The following is a 21,489-nucleotide window of genomic DNA, read 5'->3' as shown; positions in this document are numbered from 1 at the left end:
GCGGCGCAGGCGCGCAGGCACGGGAATCCGGAAGTGGGGGCCGCCGCCCGGCGGAATCCCGGCCTGGCGCGGTGGGCGTGAGTTTACTGCGGACCCCAGGATGGCACAGGAGCAGGGGCTTGCTCCGCCTCCGAGTTCCCCGACACTTCTGGATACTCTGCTGCAGAACCTGTACGACTTTGGTGAGTGCAGGGCTTCGGAAACCCACGTGGAGCGCGAACTGGATCGGCCTCCTCTTTCAGGCTAAAGGTTCTTGCACGGCTGGCACCCGCTCATTCCGTCCCACCCGGTTCCGACGCTGGGCCCAGCACACCCCTTCCCCGCCCCGCGAGTGAAGGCCATCCTACTGCTAGTCGGAAGCGCCAAGGCTTTCAGACTTAACTGGGGTGATGTGCCCAAGGCTCTCGAACTCTGGAATTCCCCCCTCAAAGCAGCGTCCAAACATGCCTGACCCTGGTGCGTGGGTGCCACCTTGGCACGTGGAGGCCTCCGGCCTTAGGAGTGTGCCCTCGGTCGAGGGCTTTGGAGAACGTTTTCGTGAAGCTTAACTTTTTTTTTTTCCTTTGGCAAGTTGGCCGACCTTTTGCTCTCCTTTATCTTAATGAGGGAAAAGGAAAGTAAGAAGGCTTATGATTAAAGATTGGCAGCCGCCTGGCGCTTCGGAAAAAAAGAAGGTCCTGGAGAACTTGCTCCTTCCTGTGTAACCTAGCCAAGGACTTCAGAGAAGGTTTCCATGAAGCTTCTCACCACCTCTTTTTTTTTTTTTTTTTTTTGGACAAGTTGGCCAACCTTTTGCTCTCCTTCTCTTATCTTAAAGGGGGAAAAGGAAAGGCTTATGCTTAAAGATGGATAACTGCCTGGCATTTCAGAAGGAAGGCAGCCCTGAAGTCTGAAGAACTTGCTGTGGGGAAGGTGACAAACCCTGTACATGTGCAGAAGTTCATCAGTCGTTAAACAGTAATGCCTTTTAGAATCAAACACGTTTCTTAAATTTACAGTGACCTTGCAAAAATTATCTTGAGCAGTTGCTCAAAGATTGTAAGCTCACCTCAACAGCATAATAGATTGAAAGTGTTGAGAACTTAACCATATACTACATGGTTTTTGTATATTTACTCACTGGATTTTCACCTCATTAAATAGTCATTCTATTGTTACAAATATAGAAGCAAGTACTAGAGATTAAAGAAAAACTTTTTTTTTAAATGATTTGTTTATTTATTTGAAAGAATTACAGAGAGGGAAAGAAACAGAGATCTTCCATCTGCTGGATCACTCCCCGGATGATGCAACAGCGGGGCCTGGGGCAGGCTGAAGCCAGGAACCTGAAACTCCGTCCAGGTCTCCCACATGGGTGGCAGAGGTCCAAGCACTTGAAAATCTTTTGCTGCTTTTCTAGGCCTGTTAGCGGGAAGCTGGATTGGAAGCAGAGCAGCTGAGCTTTGCGCAGTGGCAGTATCGTAGCCAATGAGGTTTATCCGAGGCGCGATTATTGCTAATTAATCATTGCTAATTGGAAATAGAGCAGCGGAGACACAACTAGCACCTATGTGGGATGCCAGCGTTGCAGGTTGCTATGCCAGATAATCAAATTTGATGAAGGTTACTTAGCTACTAATTTGGAATCTGGATTCTAATTCCCACAGTTTAGCTCCAGCTGCGCACTTCCACGTATTTGTACTATGGACAGATCATCTCTGTGCCCTTGAAAATAGTGGAAGACAGAGGAGACTTAGGCTCTGAACTTGAGAATTTTAAAATCCAGAGGAAAGGACTATGCAAAGTCATAATTCATGTACACACAGCCTGGAAACCATGCCAAGTGAGAGCTCTGCAGGCATAGACTGTGTCTACACGTTTTTATATCTCTATTACAAAAATTTTGTTGTCTTTTTTTTTTGAGAATAGACTACACAAATAATAAGTCAAGCTGATATTTGGAGGTTGCTGTGGCATTTGTACTGTAATGAGTAATGAGACCTAGAATTTTAGTCAGAACTTTCAGGTGACTGAAAGCATTTTAACAGATGAAACAGAGTAGATACAATGCTTCAGTAGAAAATAAAGGAGTTCAGGGGCTGGCGTGGTGGCTCTCTTTGTGGCACCGGCATCCCATATGGGTGCCGGGTTCTAGTCCCGGTTGCTCCTCTTCCAGTCCAGCTCTCTGCTGTGGCCCGGGAGGGCAGTGGAGGATGGCCCAAGTTGCTTGGGCTCCTGCACCCACATGGGAGACCAGAAAGAGGCTCCTGGCTTCAGATCGGCGCACTGCCGGCCGTGGCGGCCATTTGTGGGGTGAACCAACGGAAGGAAGATCCCTCTCTCTGTCTCTCTCACTGTCTATGACTCTGCCTGTCATTAAAAAAAAAAAAAAAAAGGAGTTCAGATTAAGACAGTTGTATTAGGTTCATGTTAACTTATAACTGAAATAAAGTGCTATTATAAGCACCTAGAAAGGGTTGAGTAAGAACACCGACTGCCGAGGCAGACAGTCTTTGTACAAAGCATGAGCAATATGGGAATACTGGGGCCCACTGCAGAAATGACAGTTAAGTGATGACTGAGGTGTGGCAAAGACAGTTATCTGGGAAAAGAGAACTACATTTTGAATTCTGTAAGTTGTGCAGATACCCCTTGTATGCAGAAAAACACTTTGTCTTGTGTACTTCTGAGAGCTTATCATCATGTATATGCACGACTGCATTCATGTATTTGACATTGGTGATAGTTAAATATCACCAGGAATACTTATTTTTCCTTGTTGTCTTTGAACAAACAGGAGAAACAGAAGAAACAGAACAGAAGAAGATCAGAAAGAAAAGAGAAAACAAGAAAAAAGACGGGAGTTCAGTAGCATCCTTGGTAGTAGAGAAAGCTCCCCTGCCTGGCTCGCTCCTAAGAAGCCAGAAGAAGAATGCCTCTAGCTTTTTCGAGGAACTCCGAGAAGAGCTGCACTGTGCTCCTGCTGTCACCTCTCCAGATGTACCCTCAGGACCAGAAGTCCCTGCTGCTGCGCTATCTTCCTCTCCCACGAAGAAAACAAGGGATCGAGTAGAAGTGGTAGAATTTCACAGCAGACACAAAAAAAGAAAGCTGAAACAGGCACAAGATGGGAGCACAAAGGTAATGAGTTGGTTAGTTTATATGTGTGTGATGAAGCCCTAGCACTGTGCTGTTTGGTGAATACATTTATAGACTGGGTCAAGGGCCCCTAAGACCACCCTCAGGCCCAAGGATTTACTGAAAGGGCTCACATGACTCAGGACTGAGCGTATAGTCCTGGTGAGTCACATAGGCCTGGAGACGGACCTTGTTGTTTAAGATCTAGACTGCCAGAGCAAAGCAGGTGTTTGCCATAAATCACATTGTTAATACAAACCATCTGGGGAAACTTGAGAGCTACTTCAGTGGCTCAAGGTCTCAGGTATGCAGAAACCCTCTGGTCAGACAGAATATTCAAATTGCTCACTTCTCAGGAGCCAGTCACTGGACAGTCATGAAAATAAGACTTTCTTGGAAATGTGCAGGTTTGATAAACCCAGGTCTGCTGAGTTAACGTTTTTCCAGTATAAGCCTTCTGCTCATTAGGGCTTAGAGAAAATGGTTCAGCAACTATTTCTGGCCTTCCTACTATGTGCTATTCAGTGTTCTAGGCCTTGTTCACAGCAGTGAACAAAATATACAGAAATCCTTGCTCATAAGGCAAGGTGGGAAATCAATTTGTGTGTGGTTTTGTTTTTTTGTTTTGTTTTTTTTTTTTGTTTTTTTTTTTTGACAGGCAGAGTGGATAGTGAGAGAGAGAGAGAGAGAGAGAGAGAGAGAGAAAGGTCTTCCTTTTTGCCGTTGGTTCACCCTCCAATGGCCGCCGCGGCCGGTGCACCATGCCGATCCGAAGCCAGGAGCCAGGTGCTTCTCCTGGTTTCCCATGCGGGTGCAGGGCCCAAGGACTTGGGCCATCCTCCACTGCCTTCCCGGGCCATAGCAGAGAGCTAGCCTGGAAGAGGGGCAACCGGGATAGAATCCAGCGCCCCAACCGGGACTAGAACCTGGTGTGCCGGCGCCGCAAGGCGGAGGATTAGCCTGTTAAGCCACGGCACCGGCTGTGTTTTTACTCAGCAGCAGTCTCAGACTAAACTTGTACATTTGACCTTTGCAAAATTCTGTCCGTGAAGGAGGTGTGATCACCCCTCAAAACTTTTTTTAAACATATTTTTATTTTCAGTTAATCCATAGTAATTGTATATATTTATGGGGTATAGTGTGACATTTCGATGCATGTATACAGTGTGTAACAGATCAGGGTAATTGATCTGTCACTGCTGACATTTATCATGTCTTTGTGTTGGAAACATTCAAAATCCTCTCTAGTAGCTATTTAGATGTTCAGTTAATTTTTTTTAAGATTTATTTTTATTTGAAAGGTAGTGTTAATAGAGAGAGAGGAAGTGACAGAGAGGTCTTCCATATGCTGATTCACTCCCCAAATGACTGCAACAGCCAGGGTTTGGCCACGCAGAATCCAGGAGCCAAGAGCTTCATCCAGGGCTCCCATGTGGGTGCAGGGGCCCAAGTACTTTCACCATCCTCTACTGCTTTCCCAGGCACATTAACAGGGAGCTGGAAAGGAAGTGGAGCAGCTGGGACTAGCACTCATATCGAATGCTGACACTGCAGGCACTAGCTTTACCCACTGTGCCACAGCACTGGTTCCAAGATTAACTTTTTAGCTTCTACATGTAAGTGAGAACATATAGTATTTCTTTTTCTGGTCCTGTCTTATTTTACTTAACGTTATGACCTCCAGTTCCATCCATGTTGCTGCAAATGACATAATTTTGTTCTATTTCATGGCTAACTAATACTCGATTGTATGTATCATTCATTTTGCTTATCCATTCATCTGTGGATAAACAGACTGTTTCCATACCTTCATTTCCTGTGGCTGTACACCTCACAGTGGAATTGCTGGATAACACAGTAGTAGTATTTGTAGATTTTTGAAGAGCCTCCATACTGTTTTCCATATGGCTGTACTAAATTTAGATTCTTACCAGCACTGTAGAAGAGTTCCCCTTTCCATGCATTCTCACCAGTATTTGTTACTTTTCTTTTTGGCTATAACCATTCTGAGATGAGCTGATTATTTGCTTGTGGTTTTGATTTACGTTTCTATGATTAGTGATATTGAGCATGTTTTCATATACTTGGCCATTTGTATATTCTCTTTTGAGAAATGTTTATTCAGCTCATTTGCCCATTTTTAATTGGGTTATTTATTCTATTAAGTTGTTTGAGTACCTTGTATGTTTTGATTATTAACCCCTTGTCAGATATACAGCTTGCAAATATTTTTTTCTATTTTATATGTTATTTTTCTACTCTGTTGTTTGCTTCTTTTGCGTGCAGTTTTTAGTTTGATGTAATCTTAGTCATCAGTTTTAGCTTATGTTGTGATTTTGGAATAATATCCAAAAACTTTACCTAGACCAATGTTTTAAAAGAGAAACACTTTAAGCTAATAATTTCAGGTCTTCTGTTTAAATCTATGATCCATCTTGAGTTGATTTTTGTATACAATGAGAGATGAAGGTATGGTTTCTTTTGCATGTGGGTATCCAATTTTCCCAGCACCCTTTTATTTTATTTATTTATTTTGTTTTATTTATTTTATTTGAGTGGCGAAGAGACAGAGACAGAGCTCCTGTGTGTTGCAATGCCTGCAATGCCTGCAATGACCAGGGCTGGGCCAGGCCAAGTCCAGTAGCCAGGAACACAGGAACGCAGTCTAGATTCCACGTGGGTGGTAGGAATCCAATTAATTTGAGCCATCAGTGCTGCTTCCCAGAGTCTGCATTTGCAGGAAACTAGAGTAAGGAGCAGAACCAGTTTTTGAATCTGAGTATGCTCGTAAGAGCTGTGGGCATCTTAACCAAGGCTTGACCACTGGCCAAGCATCTGCCCCTCCAACACCATATATTGAAGAGCATTTCCTTAATCCAATGCATGTTATTGCTGCTTTTGTCAAATACCAGTTGACTTTAAATATATTATATCAGTCATGGTTCTATGGAGAGACAGAATCAATAGGATAAATGGATATAAATATGAGAAAAGGGGGAACTTGCTCACATGTATATGGCAGCTGAGAAGTCCCATGACAGGTCTTCTTCAATCTGGAGACCTTGAGATGCCAATAGCGTGACTCAGTTTGGAGGCCAAAGGCGTCAGAACCAAGGAAGCTGATGGTGCAACTCTTAGTTGGAGAGTGGAAGCTGAGTACTGGCAAGGAGGCCACTGGTATAAATCCTCGAGTCCAAAAACCAGCAGGCTGGGAATTTGATGTCCAAGGCAAGGAATATCGCCATATTCCAGCTCTCAGAGAGAGACCAATGCATCTTCTAGATTTATTCTCTCCAGGTCCCTCAACTAATTGATTGTGCCCACTCACGTTGAGGTGGATTTTCCACTTCAGCCACTCTGACTCATAAGCTAACCTCTTCTGGAAACACCCTCATTAACACAACTGAAATAATGTTTTTCAGGTTTTTAGGTATTCCTTAATGCAGCCAAGTTTACACTAAAATTAAGTATCACATACATGGGATTTTTTTTTTTCTAGATTTTCTGTTCTATTCCATTGGTCTATATGTCTGTTTTTATGCCAGTACCATGCTGTTTTGGTTACCATTGCTTTGTAGTATATTCTGAAGTCAGGTATTAGAATACCTTTAGCTAAGCTATTTTCCCCCTACAAGTATATCATAATGACTTTGGCAAATTCATCCCTGAAATCCAGACATCCCATTTCTGTTGTATTCCCTTGTGTCCATAAATCTTTGTCTATTAAAAAAAAAAAAAATGGAAATGAGGGGGGCTGGCATTGTGGTGTAGTAGATTAAAGCCCCATCCTGAAGTGCTGGGCATCCCATGTGAGTGCTGGTTCGAGTTCCAGCCACTCCACTTCTGATTCAGCTCCCTGCTAATGCATCTGGGAAAGCAGCCGAGGATGGCCCAAGTGCTTGGGCTCCTGCACCCACGTGGGAGACCTGGAAGAAGCTCCTGGCTCCTGGCTTTGGATCAGTCCAACTCCAGCCATTGCGGCCATTTAGGGAGTGAATCAACAGATAGAAAACCTCTCTCTCCTCTCTGCTCTCTCCTCTCCTCTCTCTCTTTCCCTGTCTCTATCTCTATCTCTAAAGTAAATCTTTAAAAAAAAAAAAAAAAAAGGAAATGAGGATTATATTAGTGTCTAATGCTGCCATAACAAATTTTCAAAAACTTGCTGACCTGAAACAACAGAAATTTTTTCAGTGATAGTTATGTAGGCCCAAAATTCAAAATTAAGTTGTTGACAAGGCTATGCCCTGCTCCCTCTGAGGGCTCTGTGGCAGAATCTTTTCCTTTCCTCTTCCTTGTGGCTATATAACTGTAGTGTCTACCTCAGTCCTTACTGGCTGTCATCCCTCCAGTGTCAGAGTCTCATATTCCTCCTTTTTCTTTCTTTCTTTTTTTTTTAAGATTTATTTATTCAAAAGTCAGAGTTACAGAAAAAGGGAGAGACAGAGAGAGTAAGATCTTCCATCTTCTAGTTCATTCCTCAAATGGCCACACCAGCCAGGGGTGGGCCAGGTCAAAGCAATGAGCCAGGAGCTTCATCCTGGTCTCCCACATGGGTGGTAGGGGCCCAAGTGCTTGGGCCGTCCTCTGCTGTCTTCTCAGGCCATTAACAGGGAGTTGGATCAGAAATGGAGCAGCCAGAATATGAACCAGTGCCAATATGGGATGCTGGTGTTACAGGCAATGGCTTTACCCACTATGCCACAACGCTGGCCCCCTCCTGTTTCTTAGAAGGGCATCTGCACTGGATTTAGGTCCACCCTAAATCTGGGATGATCTCATCTTGAGATTCTTAACTAAACTCTGAAGACCCTTTTGCCAGATAAGCTGACATTCACAGGTTCTGGGGATTAAGACATGGCCATATCTTTTTGGAAGCTACAGTTCCACCTACTATGAAGATAGTCTGGCTGCATTGTTTTTCTGAAAGACATGTTAATTCCCAGTGTTTACTGCATCTTTATGATTTTATAAACCGTATATGTAATCTTTCCTTGAATTCATGTACTGCTTCATGTCAAGCTCACCAGCATCTCTTACTCAAAGATTACTAAGGTATTCTGTAGTAATATCTACCTTTATTTTAGGATTCTGGGTCATTCTCCCAACTTTTATGTTTCAGACACTGGGACACTGAGAACTGTTACAGGTGAACCAAAATGTGAATTTCCCTTGGCCTTTGGGGTAGTCAGAGCCCTCAACCTGACCATTGTTCTTACACTGGAGTACGTTACAAAAACTAATATTGGTATTTTTTGTGTGAACATGTTGCAGAAAAGATTGGAATGAACCCCTGTGCAATATAATTTGGCATTTAGAGAACTGTACTAACATACAGCATTTAGGCATCCTCTCTTGTTTCCTCAAATCTCTTGGATTTTGGTTTCCTCTTATATATGGTTTCCTTTTTTTGAAATGAAAAGTTTTCTTTTTAATGGAAAGAACAAAAAATTGGCATTGAATGAGTCTGCATCTCATTGTCTGTTATTAATAGGACATCTGTGGCAGGCTTGTTAATTGTCCTCCATGTTTGTCACTGCAGTTTACTTTTCTCAGGAACCTCGACTCATTCCACATTTTGAACTTCCTGAACTTAATTAATGAGTGTTTTCAGTTGTCCTTGGTGCTTCCAGTTTCCTCTTTTAAAAAAAAATTATCCTATGGAAACTTGAGGATATCTGGATAAGGAGATATAGAATGTGGACATACTAAAAACATGTATACCCCAACTAGAATGTTAACAATACAGCCTGTAGATAAATGCAAATTAGTATGACATTGGTTATATTATTTTATTTTAGACGTTTACTTATTCGTTGATTTGAAAGTCAGAATTACAGAGAGAGAACGAGGGAGAGACAGAGGAGGAGAGGCCTTCCATCTACTGCTTCTCTCCCCAAGTGGCTGCGTGGCTAGAGCTGACCCAGGCCAAAGCCAGGAACCAGGAGTTTGATCTGTGTTTCCTACATGTGTAACAGGGGCCCAAGCCTTGGGTCATCTGCTGCTGCTTTTCACAAGCCGTTGGAAGGAAGTTTGATCAGAAGTGAAGCAGCCAAGGCACAGACAGGCACCCATATGGGATACTGGTGTTGCAGGCAGTAGCTTTACCTACTATGCCATAGTGTCGGCCCAGACATTGATTATTTTAGCATAGTCTGGATATAAGGTTTGCCATAAAAGGGTAGTCAGTTATTTGGGGCAAATTAGCATACATAATGCTGTGCTAAGAGTTGTATAACATGGAAAAGTATGGTTGTGCCCTTTTTCTCTAAGAGTTTATAAGCCATTATAGGGTAATTTAAACTGACATGGAATTGGCAAGAATATATAATAAAGTAATGATAGCTTCCATTGATTAATCATGAAATCAGCTGGCCATCTCTAGAGACTACTTGAGAAAGGAAGAGGTGGTGGTGAATTGGACAACAATCCAGCTGGCCCTGTCTGAACCCAGGAAATGACCTTCTTTTCCCAGAACCTAAACTTGTGTTATAAATTCTATGATGAAACATCATTGCAACAGATTTTTATGGGCTGATCTGGGAACTTGGCCATCGTTTATGTAACATTTTACCTGTTCCAATTGTCTAACCTACAAATGAACTTCCTGATCTTGTGTCATTTTTATTGTCCCAGTGATAATAGAAATAGTTTGATGGAAAATAGTAAGAGGTTACTTATTCATTCATTCATTCATTCCACAAATAATTGGGCTTACTAGCCATACGCTGGAGATGCAGTAGTGAACAAAAAACAATCCTTTACCCTCCTGGAGTATACTACTGATCTGCTGGTAGAGTCAGGCGAAACCCTAGATAAATTAGTAATAAAGTTAAAAAGAGTAAACACTCTGAAGAAAACAAACAGGGTCCTGAGAATAGCTGGTAGAATTGACTCTAGATAGAGTGGTCAGGGTCTCTCTCTGAGGAGATAATATTCAGGCTAATGCTGTATTAAATGGTATTAGTAAAATGGTGGAGAAGAGCAATTTAGGCAGAGAGAAAACAGCCTTGCAAATGCCCTGGGCTGTGACAAGGCCTCACAAGGTCAAGGAGCTGAAAGAAGACCAGCTGAAGTAGGACACAGGAGAATGTGTAAGCCTGATGTAAGAGAGCCAAGCAGAAGTCTTGCCCTATCCAGGACTCTCAGAGTCAGGAGTGGGCCTTTGGACTTTAGTTTTGAGTATATGGAAAACTGCCAAGGAATTTTAAGCAAACGCATGAGATGATCTGCTTTATATTTTTAAAGATCACTCTGGCCCCTGGATGGTGATTGGATTATAGTTGAGCAGGATGCATGAGGGAACTGAATTAGGGGCTTGTTCCAATGATCAAGATTTGAGATGGGGTGGCCTAGTGATTTGAGGAATGAGAGTGTGAACTCACTGTTTAATAGGCACAAAGCTGCCTGTAAAGAAGAAAATTCTCATGGTCTTAAGCAATTAAAATGTCATTTGTAGCCTAAAGGAAACAAATATTGCTTAGCCTTTATGGCTTATATCAGTGCCATTTCTCTACCCTGAGCATTTGTTACTCACTGACTCTGCCTCAGGAGCTTTAGCTTCCTTCATGACCTAGATAAAAAGGGGATAAGAAACACCTAGTAGAAATAACAGAACATAAACTGGAGCAGAAGGGATTCTTGCCTCTTGTGACCTTGGATGTATACCTGTAGGCTGCTTCTAAGTGTGCAAGCAAATGGCTGGTTTCACCTGGAGTTCACTGTGTACTGAGAGTGATTATTTATATTCACCAATCCCCTTCATTGTCTCTCAATTCCGGAGACCCTGTCTTCATTTCTGAGGAACTTGATGCCTGGAGAGGTTAAGTTACTTGCCTTCAGCTAAACATTTAACCCCACAGTCCTATATTCACAATCCCAAACACCCAACGCTCTGGAAACCACAGCTGAGTTGTTACTTTTCTTTCACAATTGGTACAAATTTATTTGGCAGAAAAACTTGTTGAGCCTTCTTTAAAGTCATTTTTTTGTTTATCCCACTTGGTGTGCATATTCACACAGTTATTGCTGCAGAAGTAATGTTTATTTGTGGGTTGTGGTATGTAACACTCAGTTTATTCCTAGTATTGCTTTTCTAAATTGTAAAGACATCCTGATTTTGAAACTGGATCCTGACCCTACAATAAATGTGTAGCTCATTCCTCGGTGCTCTACAACGCAGTCCTCTGTGCCCTTCTTTTTATAGCGCTCTCCCTGATCTGAGTAGATCTATTGTCAGATATGTGTGAAGAAGAAAGTAATGAGTTGAAGTAGTTTACCTTCAGTGAAGTGAGAACGAACTGCTTAATATTCCTGAAACTGCCCTCATTTTCTGTAACAGTAAAATAAAACAAAAAATCTAAGCCATGCTAGAGAAAATATTCATGATCAGCCCACTGTGGGCAGATTCACTGAATCTGGTGGCTTGTTGTCTTCATCCCTTACCTGCCATGTTTCTGTCAAACTGTTTTAAAGCTTTCCTCTTTCTCCATTGTATAGCATACAAGTTCTCATAATCTGCAGACTTTTCTGTCTCCATTGTATAAGGTTAGACTGTAGCTCAGTGACAATTCCTACATCTCAGAGTCTTAAAACGTAAAAGTTAATTTTTTCTCAAGTTGAATGTTCATCAGGATTAGCAAGGGCAGATCTTCTGTCCCACATGATGCTCATCTAAGGACTCAGAAAGATGGGGTACCACCACCCAGAGGGTTATCACTTGCTTTAGTGAAGAGAAGGGGTGATGAATGGCTCTCAAGGGTTCCACATGGAAGGGGGCATACATACTCCCTGCTTGGGTTTCTTTGGCCAAAGAAAACCACATTGGCACGCCTCATGTGTATAGTCAGGGAAGCACAATTCTGTAAGCCTGGATGTAGAGGAGGACCCAACATTGCCTGTAGGAAATTATGCCTCCCACCACAGTGAATATGATAGGAATCATTTCTAAATCAGAGAATGTTTTACAAATGATGTAGGAAAGTAAGTTTAAAGCTATGAATTAAAGCAAAAGTTAGATGGTGATGAGGTCAAGCTAATAGAGACTTGGCATACATGAAATAATTAGCAAAGTTTGCATTTGTTACATGCACGGATCCAGACCTCAACCCTTTCTCAGAAACATCAACAGCTATAAAACTAAGATGTTTCTGGTGAATGTTAATGGTGGCATAGGGACACCAGGGTATCTGTGGCTGGGCCAGAACTGCCACCCAAGCACACAGCCCTACACTTGGTCTAGCCAGCCCCTGATCCCTGGTGTTCCCACAGCCAGAATGACTGGCCTGAGGTACAGGGAGTCTGCTATCTTGTGGGACTGCTGTTGGGGACAGCAGGGACAGTCAGAGACTGGACGCTGCCTCTCTTCCGGAGAATTTCTCACCAGGGCCCATGGGTTTTGCCTCAAAGTGGCTATCACACAATTGGCAAGAATGCTTTGATAGTGTTTCAGTTCTTTTTTTTTTTTTTTTTTAAATTAAGATTTATCTATTTGATCAGCAGAGAGAGAGAGAAATATCTTCCATACACTGGTTCACCTCTTAATGGCTGCTGCATCAGCCAGGGCTAGGACAGGCTGAAGCCAGAAGCCTGGAACTCCATCCTGATGTTCCACATGGGTGGCAGGGGCCCAAGCTCTTGAACCATCTTCTGCTGCTTTCCCAGACACATTAGAAGGAAACTGGATCACAAGTAGAGCAGCCAGGACTCGAACTGGAATTCTGATATGTCATGTTGGCATGGCAAGTAGAGGCTTAACCTGCTACATCACAACACCTGAAAGAAATGTTCAACTCAGAGAGTTTAGTTAATCATTACTGCAGTTGGGTGGGTTGGAGGGAAGAAAAGTGAGGAATTATTTAGCTGTTTAGAAAAAGAAGTAAATATTTCATGGAATTTTGGAGATCTGAGCAGTATTAAGGTTGTTTTTTGTTGGTGTAGATAAAATTTGTATTTGAGGGTTTAGATGTGACCCTGAAATCATCAAGATTTAATCCTTTTTTTGAAAGTATATATTTCTGGCCAGCGCTGTGGCTCACTGGGCTAATCTTCTGCCTGTGGCGCCGGCACCCCAGGTTCTGTCCTGGTTGCTCCTCTTCCAGTCCAGCTCTCTGCTGTGGCCCGGGAAGGCAGTGGAGGATGGCCCAAGTGCTTGGGCCCTGAACCCACATGGGAGACCAGGAAGAAGCTCCTGGCTCCTGGCTCCTGGCTCCTGGCTTCGGATCGGTGCAGCACCGGCCGTGGCGGCCATTGGGGGAGTGAACCAACGGAAGGAAGACCTTTCTCTCTGTCTCTCACTAACTCTGCCTGTCAAAAAGTAAAAATAAAAATAAAAATTTAAAAAAGAAAGTATATATTTCTATTTATCATACTAAATAGGTATATTTTCCACTGGAAAAGTAAACCAGCATTCTCCCAATCGTGGAATAGGAAGTAATTCTCTTTCTAGGTAAATAAAATGGAAGTGCCCCAGTGGCATGCCCATGGCCCTTTGGAAGGCATTTGATTCTGTCAACCAAGTGGGAACTGTGTGATGGAAGCAGATTGTAAGCATAGTGAAAGCCAGGAAGCTCAGTAAAGTAAGGTGGAAATGTGTCTATTGTGACTAATAGCACAGGGCAAGGCCATAAATCCAGACCTTGACAGTTACTCTCTAAGGTGTAGTGCTGTGCCAGTGCCCAGGATGCTGCTGACTATACGGTCAGCAGAGTAGTTACTAGCAGCGCTTTTAAGACTTCCTGCTTGTTGGGCCCTTGCTGCCTACTTACCATACTTCAACCTGTTTCATTACATTAACTCCTCTGTGAAATAAACATGAGGTCCCTCATCTGAATAGTCATTTCATAGAGGCAGAAGCTGACATCTGAAAACATTCAGTGACTGACCATACACTTAAATGCAGATAGGGAAAAATGAGGATAAACTAAAATAGAACTCATGTTTGGAGAAAGATAAAGCAAGAGACATGAACTGCATTGTGCTCAGCACCTCTTTGTGGCCTAGGCCAGGGTGTTATGGAGCCCTCCAGGCACAGACTGTGCTCTGTGGAACAGGGACAGCAGGACACCTGCCTTGGAAAACAGCCGCTGGCAGCTCAGGGTTGACCACCTCCATTTACCATTTTCCTCCAAGGGAGCCAGCACCTTTTCTAGAGACTGCACACTGGTACATCCCCCTTCTTGTTGGCACAGAGTTTGGAGCTGGAGTTGAGTAGTGACTGCTACCGTTGTCTAAGTGTAGAATGTCATTGACAAAACAGATTCCTTTAAATCTCATGCTTCGGGACTGGTGTTGTGGTGTAGCAGGTTAACCTGCAGTGTCCCATATCCCATATGGGCTCCGGTTCAAGTCCCGGCTGTTCCACTTCTGATCCAGCTCCCTGCTAAGGTGCCTAAGAAAGATGGCCCAAGTCCTGGGGCCCCTGCACCCATGTGGGAGACCTGGAGGAGGCTCCTGGCTCCTGGCTTTGGCAGGATCCAGCCTTGGCCATTGTGGCCATTTGGGGAGTAAACCACCAAATGGAAGATCTCTGTCTCTCCCCCTCTCTCTCTAACTCTGCCTTTCAAATAAGTAAAATAAATCTTTAAAAAACAATCTCATGCTTCTGGCCAATTCTTAATTATTTTTTAAAATGTATTTATTTGAAAGTGTTACAGCAGAAGATGGAGAGACAGAGAGAGAGAGGAGAGAAATCTTCCATCTACTGGTTCACTCCCCACATGTCCACAATGGCCTGGGCTGGGTCAGTCAAAAGCCAGGAGCTCAGAGCTTCATCCAGGTCTTTCACGTGGATGCAGAGGCCCAAACACTTGCGCCATCTTCCACTGCTTTCCTAGGCACATTAGCAGGGAGCTGGATTGAAAGTGGAGCAGCCAGGACTCGAACTGGCACCTTTATGGGATGCCAGTGCCACAGGTGGAGGCTTAACCTACTATGCCACAGCACCAGCCCCTCCATAGCCATTTTTTTTTTTATTGTGGTTAAATACACAGCATAAAATTGCCATTCTTTGCCCTTTTAAAGTTTGAGTTCATTTACATACATCATCAGTGTTGTGCAGCCATCACTACCCTCTGTCTTTAGAACTTTTTTTTTTAAAGATTTATTTATTTGAAAGGCAGAGTTACAGAGAGGCAGAAGCAGAGAGAGAGGTCTTCCGTCCGCTGGGTCACTCCTCAGATGGCCACAATGGCTGAAGCTACACCAATCCGAAGCCAGGAGCTTCTTCCTGTGGGTGCAGGGGCCCAAGCACTTGGGCCATCTTCTGCTGCTTTCCCAGGCAATAGCAGAGAGCTGGATCAGAAGTAGAGTAGCCAGGACTCGAACTGGCGCTCATATGAGATGCCGGAACTGCAGGTGGTGGCTTTACCCACGATGCCACAGCACCAGCCCCAGAACTTTGTCTTTTAAAGATTTATTTTTTTTTGTGGCTGGCGCCGCAGCTCAATAGGCTAATCCTCTGCCTGCGACGCCGGCACACCGGGTTCTAGTCCCGGTCGGGACGCCAGATTCTGTCCCGGTTGCCCCTCTTCCAGGCCAACTCTCTACTGTGGCCCGGGAGTGCAGTGGAGGATGGCCCAGGTTCTTAGGCCCTGTGCCCGCATGGGAGACCAGGAGAGGTGCCTGGCTCCTGGCTTCGGATCAGCGCGGTGCGCCGGCCGCAGCGGCCATTGGAGAGTGAACCAACAGCAAAGGAAGACCTTTCTCTCTGTCTCTCTCTCTCTCTGTCCACTCTGCCTGTCAAAAAAAAAAAAAAATGATTTAATTATTTGAAAGGGGCAGGGTGACAGAGGCAGTGGAGGGAGACACAGAAGGAGAGAGAGCATCCATTCAGCCGATCCATTCCCTTAATGGCTGCAGCAGCCATGTCTGGGCCAGGCTGAAGCCAGAAGCCTGGAACTCCATCTAGGTCTCCCTGTGTATGTGACAGGGGCCCCCAAGCAATTGGGCCCTCTTTCACTGCCTGCCCAGATGTGTTAACAGGGAGCTGGATAGGTAGTGGGGCATCCAGGACTTAAAACTAGTTGCTCATATGGGATGCAACATTGCAGGTAGTGGCTTACCCCACTGTGCCACAGCACTGGTCCCTTCTCTAGAACTTTTGCATCTTTTCAACTGGCACTCTATGAACGTTGCACAATAGCTCCTCATTCTCCCACCCCAGTGCCTGACAGCCTCCATTCTATTCTGTGTGAATCTGACTACTGTAGATACCTCGTTTGAGTGGAATCATACGGTATTTGCCCTTTTGTGACTGGCTTTTTTTCCACTTAGCATAATGCCTCAAGATTCCCAGGTGGTAGCATGTGTCAGAGTTCCCTTTTTCTTTCTTTCTTTTTTTTTTTAATGAGCCAGAATAATAATCATTGTATGAATATGCCACGTTTTTTAAAAATCCATTTGTCAATTGACATTTGGGTTGCTTCTGCATTTTAATTGTGAACAACACTGTTGTGAAGAATGTAGGTGTGGGGCTGGCGCCGTGGATCACTTGGTTAATCCTCCGCCTGTGGCGCTGGCATCCCATATGGGCGCTGGTTCTAGCCCCGGTTGCTCCTCTTCCAGTCCAGCTCTCTGGTGTGGCCCGGGAGGGCAGTGGAGGATGGCCCAAGTGTTTGGGCCCCTGTACCCGCATGGGAGACCAGGAGGAAGGACCTGGCTCCTGGCTTCAGATCGGCGTAGCGTCCATTTTGGGGGGTGAACCAATGGAAGGAAGACCTTTCTTTCTGTCTCTCTCAGTAACTCTGTCAAATGAAAAAAAAGAATATAGGTGTGTACATATTTGAGTATATACCCAGAGGTGGAATTGCTGGATCATCTGGATAACCTGTTTCACCTTTTGTGAGGAATTGTCATACTGTTCTCCATAGCAGCTGCACCATTTAACATTCCCATCAGTAGAGCTCAGGGGTTCTCATTTCTCCACATCCTCACCAACATTTTTTACTTTCTTTCTTATGTTAAAAATTTTTCTGATTTTTTTATTAGTAGCCAGTCTAATGAGTGTGAGTCTGTTAAGCTCAAGGCTTTTAAAAACATGATTATTCTGTTGGTGATAGATACAACAATGGTACAGTAACAGATGATTTTAATAAGAATTTTTTTTTTCTTTGCAGGCCAAAACTAGTGTCCTCGAGAAAGATGTGGATGTGCAAGAATTTAATCTAGAAAAGGTAAGTACTTTGAGGTTATTATTTAAATTAATTTTATTATATTTATTATATGTGTTAAATTTATTAAAAATGTATAATAAATTAATGGCTTTTTATAATAAAACTAATATTTTACATGTCAAATGGTTAGGAAAATGGTTAATCAAATCACTACATCCACTTGATTGTATATTATATACTCATTTAGTATGTAATGTTTGTATGACTACAATGGCAATGGTAAAATATCAAGAAAAGTGGAGATGTGTGTATTATTTGGTAGTAACAGGTTTTAAAAATGAATAAGGGACTGGCACTGTGGTGTAGCAGGTAAAGCCACTGCCTGCGGTTCTGGCATCCTACATGGGTGCCTGTTCGAGACCTGGCTGCTCCACTTCCTATCCAGCTCCCTGCCATGGCCTGGGAAATCAGTAGAAGATGGCCCAAGTGCTTGGGTCCCTGCACCCACTTGGGAGCCTGGAAGAAACTCCTGGCTCCTGGCTTTGGATCGGCCCAGCTCTGGCCATTGCAGCCATTTGGGGAGTGAACCAGGGGGTGGAAGACCTCTCTCTCTCTCTGTTTCTACCTCTCTCTGTAACTTTGTCTTTCAAATAAATAAATCTTCTTTTAATGAATAACAAAAGGACGAGGAAATCCAAGATTGAGTATTGGGACTTTTTCTCTTCCTTCTAAAATCATGGATCTGTATTTGAAACTGCTATAAGTCTATATTGGTATGTTTGGAAAGGTGTTTTTCATCTGGAATTTCTGCCTTTATGGGTAATGTCTTGTTTTAGAAAGCATTCTAAAGTATTTTAGAGCTCTACATTGTATCTTTGCTCTGTCATAATTTGTGTGGAGATAATTCTTTGCTTGAACTGTCCAAATTAAAGATGGCAGAAAGATGTTGTGAGATCGTGGTAACATGGTGCAGGTGCTTCCGCAGAGCCCCTTCAGCCACACCACAGCAGAATGCGATTATTACCACATGCTGTTGGAACAGAGCAGCGTGTCAGGAATGTGTTTTTTCTGTGCGGTAGTTAGAATGTGCTTGGGTCTGATCCTGTTTTGTGTCTGCAGGCTCGTTTGGAAGTACACCGGTTTGGAATCACGGGTTATGGAAAAGGAACAGAAAGAGTCCTGGAGCAGGAACGTGCCATTATGCTGGGTGCTAAAGTGAGGGGCTGCTGTTAACTTCTACCATCGGGAAGGATGCAGAAAGGGGAAAGCCAGGGGCATGCATGTCAGGGCAGGGGATCCTGGGAAATTTCTGCGGAATTATAAATGGTGACATATGTCCTTGTTCTTTGATTTCAGCCTCCCAAAAATACTTATGTGAATTACAAGGTTTTGCAGGAACAAATCAAAGAAAAACAGGCAGCAAAGGAAAAAGAAAAGAAAATGGTATGTGTGACAGTCTGTTCTTTACTCTGTTAAGCTGGAAGAGAAAGGGACACAGTTTGCCACTAGGAATGGTGCTCAGAGAGCTGTCAAGACACCAGACCTAAATGATCAAATTCCTCGCTTCTTTGAGTCAGCTACATTTTGTAATACCAACCAAATCATCTGGCCTATTAACATGAAAGCTTTGCTTTTGAAATAACAAATGCCTATTCAAATAGGTGACCTTGACCTTCTTCCTATATGTAATCTTTTTTTTTCTTTGCATTTTCGGTTGTATACACCACAAAGACCTCATTATGAAGAACCACAAGCAGAATAGATGTGACATGCCTTTTCTTTCTCCTAAAATGGAAGGTTTAACTTCTCAGTGTAAAATTGAATTTCACATTCTTGAAAGGACTTTAGGGTAAAAATGTTTTATGGTCCCACTTGGAAAAAATATATTAAGAACAAGTAGTATCCCAGTGGCTTTTGGTCACAAATCTCTTGCCTTTTCTGGAATTTCTGTTATCTGGTACTGACACATATATTATCTTAAATTTTGAAATCAGGCCCAGGACACAGATATTTTCAAGAAAAAGAAGAAGAAAGGGCAAGAAGAAAGGTGAGTGATGCCATCAGGTACTAGCATTGAATGATCTGGATAAGCCTATTGATTAGTTAGTTCTGAAAATAACACCTTAAGTATATGTGATATTTCTAGCCTGTTGGAGTGTGTAACTGTCTCTTATCATAATCAGTCCCTATAAGGGGAAGATAGTATTAAGTTAATTGCCCAAGAACAAGAATCTGCCCCAGAACTGAAAACAGGAAGCTTCTCCTGTGTCCCATTTTCAAAGACCAGACATTTAAGAGAGTCTGCTGACAAGACAGTGCAGTCGGGGTCTGTGTCTCCTGTGCTTTGGTATACTATGTAATGTAGAACACTGGAACTATGAGTAATGGACATTGATTTTGTTTAACTTCATTCAAGTGTGTGTTCTACTCTATTTGTATTACTCTTTTCAAAATTGACTCTTTTTGTCTTAACCTTTATTCTTAGACTGCTTGTGCTTGTACACGCCATGAAGTGGTCATTTGTTGTGGCACAGGTGTCTGTGGAGTACCCACTGTGTGCCGCGCACACAGCTGTCCTACGTTGTGTATACAGCCGTTATCACACTGAGGGTATCCCTTCCTTTGAGGAGCTTGTACTCTAGTGAGGGAAACACCCAAAACATACAAATGGAAAGTAAGGTGCTGTCAGGCACTGGCAAGTACAGTGAAAGGGTTGAAAAGGAGTTGTGAGAGAAAATCACTGGAAGTGAGCTGGGCGGTTACTTGAAGGAGGTTGACAACTGCACAAGGAGGAGATGACAGCCTGGAAAGGTCTGGAAGCAGAATGTTCCACACAGAGTTCCTGAGGCAGGAAGGCACGTGTTTCAGAGACTGCAGGCAGGCCAGTGGTGCCGCGTGGAGCCGGGGCTCCAGGGAGGGAATCTGGAGTTTGTAGCCCAGCCTGCAGTAGCCCGGATGGTGGTGCTGCAGCACTCACTAGAAGCTTACCTGTACACAGTGCCTCTCTCTTGCTTTAAATACAGGAAATCCAAAAAGAAGAAGTCAGCTCCCAGTATTTTGTCAAGTGGACGGGCTGGACAAGTTGGAAAATTCAAAAATGGAACATTGATTCTGAGCCCAAGTGATATCAAGAAAATAAATTCTTCAAGAGTAGCAAAATGAAGTATTTTATTAGATAAAAAGAGGAATGGCAACTAGCCACTGTGCTGGCCTGGACCCTTGCAAGACTTCTAGACTACTTTTAATTCATGTTTCAAAGACTGCTTTCTCCTAAGGGGAAAAGTCAAATAGAACTAACATTTCTAGTTGCTGAAGTGTCTGTTTTAAGGCACTGAACAATTGGACCATGTGCAGCAGGAGTGTTAAGTAAACCCACTGAAAAACATTTGAATATTCTCCAGCAAGTTTCACTTTTCATTTCTTGTTCACTGAAGTTTGATACATGTGACTGTAATAAGATTTTTCATAATTTTACTGTTTTGAAAACATTAGTAATAAACATTAAATTGCCTTATAACATTTTTAATGATTTGTTATTTTGTCATGAAGAAACTAAGAATGTGGTAAAATATCAGTTTTGTGGAAAAACAGGTTTTTTTTTTTAAGATTTTTATGTATTTATTTGAGATGTAGAGTTATAGAGAGAGGGAGAGACAGAGAGAAAGGTCTTCCATCCACTGGTTCATTCCCCAAATGGCCACAATGGCCAGAGCTGAGCTGATCTGAAGCCAGGAGCTTCTTCTAGGTCTCCCACGTGGGTACAAGGGCCCAAGAACTTGGGCCATCCTCTGCTGCTTTCTTAGGTCATAGCAGAGAGCTGGATCAGAAAAGGAGCAGCCAGGACACAAACCAGTGCCCATATGGGATGCCAGCACTGCAGGCAGAGGCTTAGCCTACTACACCACAGAGCTGTCCCTCAAGGAAAAGCAGTTTTAGTTTTCAGCCTACTATGTATAGAAATCTACTTTATAAAAGGTTATATAAATTAAAAAATAACTTTTTATGATATATATGACAATTAACTGCTGATTTTAACTCATATCTTAGTATCTCTTTTCAAATGAATGTTGTCTCCCTCTCAGGTTACTTCGTAATACTACTGATTCCACTCTCCCAGCACTGCCCACACTCTTACCAGCTGGTAGCCTGACTGCTCCCAGTACTGCAATTGTACTGTCATTCAATTGATTTTCTCATCTAGAGAACTTGTTCCCTTCTCTCTTCACTGTATATTCCAAACCTGTCTTGTCTTAAAAGCCCAGGA

At 43.2% G+C, this 21,489-nt stretch overlaps 1 protein-coding gene and 1 pseudogene across 1 annotated transcript; both read left to right on the top strand.

Moving 5' to 3' along the window:
- The first annotated feature begins 26 nt into the window (after positions 1-26).
- Positions 27-20,731, top strand: C14H1orf131 (chromosome 14 C1orf131 homolog). Its single transcript, XM_062210606.1, has 7 exons — positions 27-182; positions 2,777-3,120; positions 17,229-17,285; positions 18,345-18,440; positions 18,582-18,668; positions 19,220-19,272; positions 20,249-20,731. The coding sequence occupies exons 1-7, from the start codon at positions 101-103 to the stop codon at positions 20,385-20,387; spliced, it is 858 nt and encodes a 285-aa protein (XP_062066590.1). The 5' UTR covers positions 27-100; the 3' UTR covers positions 20,388-20,731.
- On the top strand, positions 1,439-1,503 carry LOC133774087 (U4 spliceosomal RNA; annotated as a pseudogene).
- Positions 20,732-21,489: the final 758 nt, after the last annotated feature.

The sequence above is a fragment of the Lepus europaeus genome, chromosome 14 (genome assembly GCF_033115175.1).
Source record: "Lepus europaeus isolate LE1 chromosome 14, mLepTim1.pri, whole genome shotgun sequence".
Classification (NCBI taxonomy): Eukaryota; Metazoa; Chordata; class Mammalia; order Lagomorpha; family Leporidae; genus Lepus; species Lepus europaeus.
This window is presented reverse-complemented; position numbering and strand designations above follow the sequence as displayed.